Raw genomic sequence first — 7311 nt, 5'->3', positions numbered from 1 at the left:
GTTTCATATTTTGAAAACGAAGCATTATAGCTTCATTTTCAATACAAGCAAAAATATCTCTCTCAATATAAACAAGCAAGCTATCACTCAACCATTGATCTCCCATTTTGTTTCTAAGTGGACCCTTAACAATATTCATGACAAAAAATGCTATTTCCACTGAAGCAATTGCAACTGGTAAAACTAAAGACAATGTAATGAGCAAATATACATAATTGAATACTTGATGCATCCTTGTCTCCACCATTTTTTTTTGCAAGATCACCAATCCCTTCCAATGAGAGAAATCGCTACTGGAACGCACATAATGAATATAAATCTCAAGTTGATCTTCAAGTGCCAAACGATCCTCATCCGAAAAGTCTTGAGGATAAAATTGAGCAAGACGAAGTAACTTTGGTTTATCAAAAACTACAAATGAATCTTTCGGACTCAAACATGCCAAACAAATAAGCAACTCGGTATTTACCTCATTAAAGCGATCCTCTAACTCCGTAATTTGCTCATCAATGACATAAATAAAGAGCTCCACACGATAATGATGACGATTTGTCTTTATTGGAGCATTACGCATTGACCTCCCTGGAAGTATAAATGCCTCTTCCATGTTAGGAACATCAATATAATAGTTTTCACAAAAAGAAGATACTTCATCAACCAATGCATCGAACCCATTATTCCTCATCTAATGTAGCTTTTCCTTGCATGATTTCACTAAAGCCATTGCATTCACAATTTCTTGATCTTTCCTTTGTAATGCTTGTGACAAATCATTTGTGAGTCCCAATATGACTTTCATCAAGAAAAGGTGAAATACAAACTCAAAAGTACGTATTTCTCTCATTAACTTATTTGCTTCACCCGCACTTTCATTGGAATTATCATCAATAACCATTTGAAGCACATGAACCACGGATGAAAACATGGAAATGATGCTAATCAAGGTACCATAGTGTGAGTTCCATCGTGTGTCACCGGCACGTTTGAGACTTGTTTCTTGATTTAAGCCTCGCCCCGTTATAAGACAATCATTTTCAAAAGCTATCACAAGCTATTCTTGAAGTTGCCCTCTAAGTAAATCACGCCGCTTACAAGATGCTCCAACATGATTAACCACACTATTAGCCGTTGCAAAAAAAGAGGCAATGTCTATATTCTTCTTTGCTACGGCAACAAGAGCTAGTTGAAATTGATGAGCAAAACAATGAACATAATATGCACAAGGTTGTTCTCTCAATATCTTTGTTTTAAGGCCATTCAACTCACCTCTCATATTGCTAGCACCATCATAACCTTGTCCTCATAGCTTGTAAATGCTCAAACCGTTGCGAGAAAATAATGTGTCAATAGCATCCTTTAGTGAACTTGAAGTAGTGTTGGTAACATGTTGGATACCCACAAATCTTTCAATTACATGCCCGTTGTCATCCACATAACATAACACCATAGCCATTTGCTCTTTCACCGACACATCACATGCTTCATCCACCAATATTGAAAAGAATCTATCTTTTAGACCATCCATGATAGCATCAAGTGTTTCAAGGGCACATGAATTCACAATTTCTTTTTGAATGCTAAGAGCTAGTAATTTGAGATTCCCCAGAGCATTTTCCATCACAACTTCTCTAACTTTATCGTTATTATCTGCAAGGAATTGCAATAGCTCCAAGTAATTTCCCCTATTGCTTGAAGCGGCACTTTCATCATGGCCACGAAAAGGAAGACCTTGTCGCAATAAAAACTTAGTGCACTTGATTGATGCATTCAAGCATGTGCGATAAGCCTTACGAGTTTGGTCGGAGTGTTTGCTCATTGCCGTTTCAATATGTGTAGCTTGATTCATCAAATTTGTAGCAGCTTCTCTAGCCTTATTATGAACACTCCCAACCGGTCCAACATGCATCTTAAATCTTTCTCTCCCTTTCTTCCAAGTCTTAAATCCATCTCTAGTGAAAGCTTCACTACCCACTTGTGCAAAATTGGTTTTAAAGAGATAGCAATAGAGACAAAATGCCGCATCTTTAGATATACTATACTCCAACCAATCAAACTCATCAAACCATTGGGGAATGAAGCGTCGATTAATTCCCGACATATTAGTTATTGGGAAATTATGACCTCTAGGTTGACAAGGTCATTTTTGTAGATATGATCTTCGGACCTCATCTCTTATATTAGCATCATAATCTATTATTCGAGTTCTCAATTCAGGATCCGCTTCAAGATTACCCAAAACATCATCTAACTGACTTTGTCTTGAACTTGGAGTTCTTGAACTACCAACAGTATTCGAACTATCAACATTATTCGAACTACCCGAACCCGATGATGACTTTCTCTTAAAAAACCGTTCCATAATAATTCTACATATACAAAATATTCAAAATAAACATCTCACAATATAAACAAACCATCAACATAATCAAAATAAATATGAATTGGATTTCAATTAAATTAAATATCTCATCTTGCATTCTACATATACAAAATAATGAAAATAAAAACTCATAATATAAACAAACCATCAATATAATCAAAATAAATATGAATTGAATTTCAATTAAATTAAATATATTCTACATATACAAAATATTCAAAATAAATACTCACAATATAAACAAACCATCAACATAATCAAAATAAGTATGAATTGGATTTCAATTAAATTAAATATCTCATCTTGCATTCTACATATACAAAATAATGAAAATAAAAACTCACAATATAAACAAACCATCAATATAATAAAAATAAATATGAATTGAATTTCAATTAAATTAAATATATTCTACATATACAAAATATTCAAAATAAATACTCACAATATAAACAAACCATCAACATAATCAAAATAAGTATGAATTGGATTTCAATTAAATTAAATATCTCATCTTGCATTCTACATATACAAAATAATGAAAATAAAAAATCACAATATAAACAAACCATCAATATAATAAAAATAAATATGAATTGAATTTCAATTAAATTAAATATATTCTACATATACAAAATATTCAAAATAAATACTCACAATATAAACAAACCACCAATATAATCAAAATAAATATGAATTAGGTTTCAATTAAATTAAATATATCATACATAGGGTTTAGAACTTACTTGAATTGTGAAATTTCACAATAACAATGAGCAAATACAAAGAGCAAAGCTGGTGGCACCACCACCACAGTGACGACGACGGCGGCATAAATGCACCTTAATGGCGGCAGCAAGGGAGGAGATGGAGTTAAGGGTTTTGGGGGGGGATTGAGTTTGGAACTTAGGGTTGGAGGAGGAGAAAACAAAAGAAATTTGGGGGTTTTGGAATGAATGGCTTCGGATCTGTGTGAAATAGGGCTGAAAAGGACACGCTGGGCATTTTTTTTTTGTTCAGACCTGCCTAGGACACGCTGGGCATTTTTTTTTTGTTCAGACCTGGGCCAAAACGACGTCGTTTTGGCCAGGTTGTTTTAAAAAAAAAAGCAGGCGCGCGCGCCTTCGTCTTCAACCAGCCCAGCCGAGTTCTTTCAGACCTTTCGTCGAACACTTGGTGTGCAGCCAAGGGGTCACACCAGAAACTCCAAGGGGTCACACCAGTAGCTCCAAGGGGTCTCTAAGGTTGTTTCCATGGCTTCCAAGAGGTCGTGCGACCCATTGACCCCACTGTGGATCCGCCACTGCTGCCAATTACACATTCCGAGATGATAGAGTATTTGAAAGATAGCACCTTTTGCTTCCTTCACAAACCTAAAGCTTGATGACCGGTTGCTGCTTCGCCACAACAGCTCCAAAACCATTTACAACTAAGCCTCCCTATTTGGCACCTTCGTTATCAACGTGCTCTGCCTCATCAATTTTCCATGCATACGAAAACTCGCATTCGTTTGCTCCAAGTCTCCGACTCCAACAATCTGAATTGCATAAATTCTTGGTTGCTTAGTGCATGCACATCCAATACAGTTGCGCTAGAGATCGGTATTTTTTACACAGAAAACCCGATTGAATTTCCTCAAATTTTGTATGTCAGCACTTCGTTTCTCGTATTAAACCTAAATGGGAACTTACGGCTGGATTTTCCTCCGGATAAAATGTGGTTTCCGAGCCTCAATATTCTCTGGATAAAGGTTTGTAGAGAAGATGGTATTAGTTTTAAGGAGAAGCTTTTTCCACATCTGCCGTGTGCTTGACGATTTGTTCATAGAGGGCGACATATTGAACAAGAAAAGGGAAGTGGTTTAAAGGTGAAATCTAATACACTCAAGAGTTAAAGATTGAATGTCTAGTGCATAATTTTAAGGGAACTTTAATGAAAAGCTTCCAGTACTGTTCACTTTAACGAAAAACCACATTTTTACATTAAAAAGTCAATCATTGTACTATTCACTTTACCTTTTATTTTGTCTTTAATTTTAATGATGATATCGATTATAGCTTTGTGGTTGATTTGCCCCGAACCATAAAAACCTCGAGCTCTGCAATGGTTTCTTGGCCAAGTATAAAATCGCTGCGAATTTGAAGTTCTTGATCATGTGAAGATTCGTATCGGAAAACCTTCAGCAGATTATGGTGAACTTAGAGATTTATTTCGAGGTAAACCGCCCAAGTCGTGCTTTCGAGTTTTTGTTAACTGTATATTATTCATATTTGTATGAGTTAATTGAGTTATGAAAATAGTCTCTTGCCAGCTCCTGTGAATAAAAATTTTAGACCATGAATTTAGACGATTGAGTTGCCTAAATATGAGGTCCAAATTACCAAAACTTAGTCATAATTACGTTCTATTTACCATTTGATTTAATGTAAGAGCCTAAACCTCAAATCAGTGACCTTTCGGCTACTAATGTGCAACCTTTCCGTACTAAACAGCGTGTATGAGCCTAAACCTATTTGATTTAATGTAGGTGTCTACAACTTGAACTCGTGATCTTTCGATCATAAAAGAACAACATTTCCGTTACGCCAATGCTCGCCCTGTGAGGGCGTGAGGCCCCTTTTATGCAGTATTTAGTAACTAAAGATGTTCGTTAGTTTTGAAAGTTTGCTTTCCTTACGCGTTTGGAGCTCATTTTTCTGCACGCATAAAATTACGATTCATGTCCAAGAAGAAGCAACACCAGAGATGAGGCTCAGAGAAGCGTTGGAATATCCAAGAGCTTCAGAAGCATGTTTAGCGGAGATAATTTAAACTTAAAAAAATGAAAATTTGAAGTTAAATTATCTTTCAAATTCATGCTCATCTGTCGACTCCTCAAATTCCAAGTATGTTACATATAAGGCTGTAAATCGGCTTGAAACAGCTCGAACTTGCACCAAGTTTGGATCCGAGTCTTTTACAGCCCTAGCCATATAGGAGATCAAAATTGTAATTTTATTATCTCAGCCACAAAATACAAGCTAGATGAATGAAGTGAAAAAGTGCATCAGGCATGTTATGCGTTCTGCATTCGTTGCATTCCACTAAAACTCAAGGGAAAGTTCTATAGGATGGTTCATCACATTTCACTAAAACTCAAGGGAAAGTTCTATAGGACGGTAATAAAGTCAATAATGTTTTATAGCACGGAATGTTGGACGGTCATAACAACACATGCAAAAAATAAGGGTAGCGGAGATAAGAATGTTCGTTAGATGTGTGGGCACATGAGAAATGATAGGATTAAGAACGAGGGTATGAGTGGCAATTGAAGATAAGATGAGAGATCGGCTAAGATTGTTTGGACACATGAACCAAAGACCTACAAATGATCCGGTTAGAATATGCGACTATGAGACGAAGGCTCAAGACAAAAGGGGTAGAGGAACACCTAGGAAGACTTTGAAAGAGACTAGATATGAAGTAATTGGAGCTAACAGGGAAGACTTAGTGCAAAACCAAGCACAGTAGCGTTCTAGATTCATGATCAATCAATTTGCTACGAAATCAGTCAACAAAATACATCCTTTTCTATGCATCTGCAAAAATGGCTAAACCGCTGAGGAGAACAAACGACAGGAAATATTACAGCCTAGAATGTATGACAATGAGGCTAAAGTGGACAACAGAAACAGAAGGCTACCCTTAGTTGCTCAGTCTAACTATGAATCTGTATGCACTTAAGATTCTTAAACTAGGGGAATAACGGAATTAAATGCCAGAATTACACTGAACCTTTTTCACACAGCAGCATCAGGGTCCAACCTTCTCTGAATAGCAGCGGCAGCCTGAAAATAAGAGGCCGTAAACAAAAATCCAGAAATGACTTTAAGAATTACACCAAGACAGCTCAGTTACTTATCCTCACCTCCATGTTTCCAATCTTGTACTGGTAAGCCATCTCTTCTCGGAGTTGAGCTTGTTCTTTCATTGCTTGTGCCTGGAAATTTTAATGGAATCAAACGATGACAAAGTGCAACTTCGACTTCAGACGGAGTTTATGTACAATAAACAAATTGAACGTTTTCATATGAGTAATGAAACAGAAATGTACCAGTCCACTCTGCATAGAGCGCTTCAGAGCCTCTACTTCTTCTTCCTTTTGCTTTTCACGCACTCGCATCATTTCTTGTCTGAATAGCAATATATAATATAATATTATATTATTAGCCAAACCCAAGAATGTAAATGGTTTAACAGATCCAAAATGGTATTATGTTTCTCCTATCTTCTATATAAAAAGTTGCCTGAACATTATTTCCTTTTGTCTCCAAAATACTATTAAATAAGTACAGCCAGGTGAAATATAATTTTTTCTCATTGTACATAGTATAGTTATTAGACAAAATGAGGAGTGAGTGGTTGACACGTTAGCTATCAATGGAAATCATATGAATGTACTAAAACTGAATGTTGCCAAAACTAGTCCATAAAATGAAATCAGATATAGCAATAAAAACACTACCTTTTCTGTTCCTCATCGTTGAATACAATACGTTCTGTTGGCGCAACCTTCTTAAAACCTCTTTTAATTTCCTTTTCCATCTTATTCCTGTAATAATTATCAAGGCTGTAGTACCTGCAACCACAAAGGTTAAAGTAATTACTTGTCATTCTGTGGTATTACTTGAAGATGAATCTAACAAGTAAAAAAAAAACAGAAAAAGTGAGAACATACAATCATTCTCACCCTTACGAACCCTTACAACCAACAGAGAAAAGGTTACGCATGTAAAATTAAAAGCACACAATTCTTTTTAATTTCAGATAATATCTCCCCATTGTTTCCATCTCTAATTAACAAAAAACTGGCATGTTCTGCTGCCAAATTGTGAGCCAAAATCGCACATTCAGACACAAGTAAAACCAATCACGCATATTGATTCAAAATC

General features: G+C 35.9%; 1 protein-coding gene across 5 annotated transcripts in view; it reads right to left on the bottom strand.

The window, feature by feature from the left end:
- The window catches only part of LOC126589466 (uncharacterized), a 43950-nt gene that overhangs the window by 35010 nt on the left and 1629 nt on the right, over window positions 1-7311 (bottom strand). For 3 of the 5 annotated variants that reach the window (XM_050254762.1, XM_050254763.1, XM_050254764.1), the window contains exons 5-8: window positions 6885-6998; window positions 6474-6552; window positions 6288-6359; window positions 6155-6207 (exon numbers count right to left, since the gene is read on the bottom strand). In XM_050254762.1, coding sequence (XP_050110719.1) covers window positions 6160-6207; window positions 6288-6359; window positions 6474-6552; window positions 6885-6998 — 313 coding nt within the window. In that variant the 3' untranslated portion in view covers window positions 6155-6159. Of the gene's footprint in view, window positions 1-5208; window positions 5345-5866; window positions 6208-6287; window positions 6360-6473; window positions 6553-6884; window positions 6999-7311 lie in introns of those variants that run through there. The other 2 variants (XM_050254761.1, XM_050254760.1) reach the window with 2 other exon arrangements.

The sequence above is a fragment of the Malus sylvestris genome, chromosome 11 (genome assembly GCF_916048215.2).
Source record: "Malus sylvestris chromosome 11, drMalSylv7.2, whole genome shotgun sequence".
NCBI lineage: Eukaryota > Viridiplantae > Streptophyta > Magnoliopsida > Rosales > Rosaceae > Malus > Malus sylvestris.
This window is presented reverse-complemented; position numbering and strand designations above follow the sequence as displayed.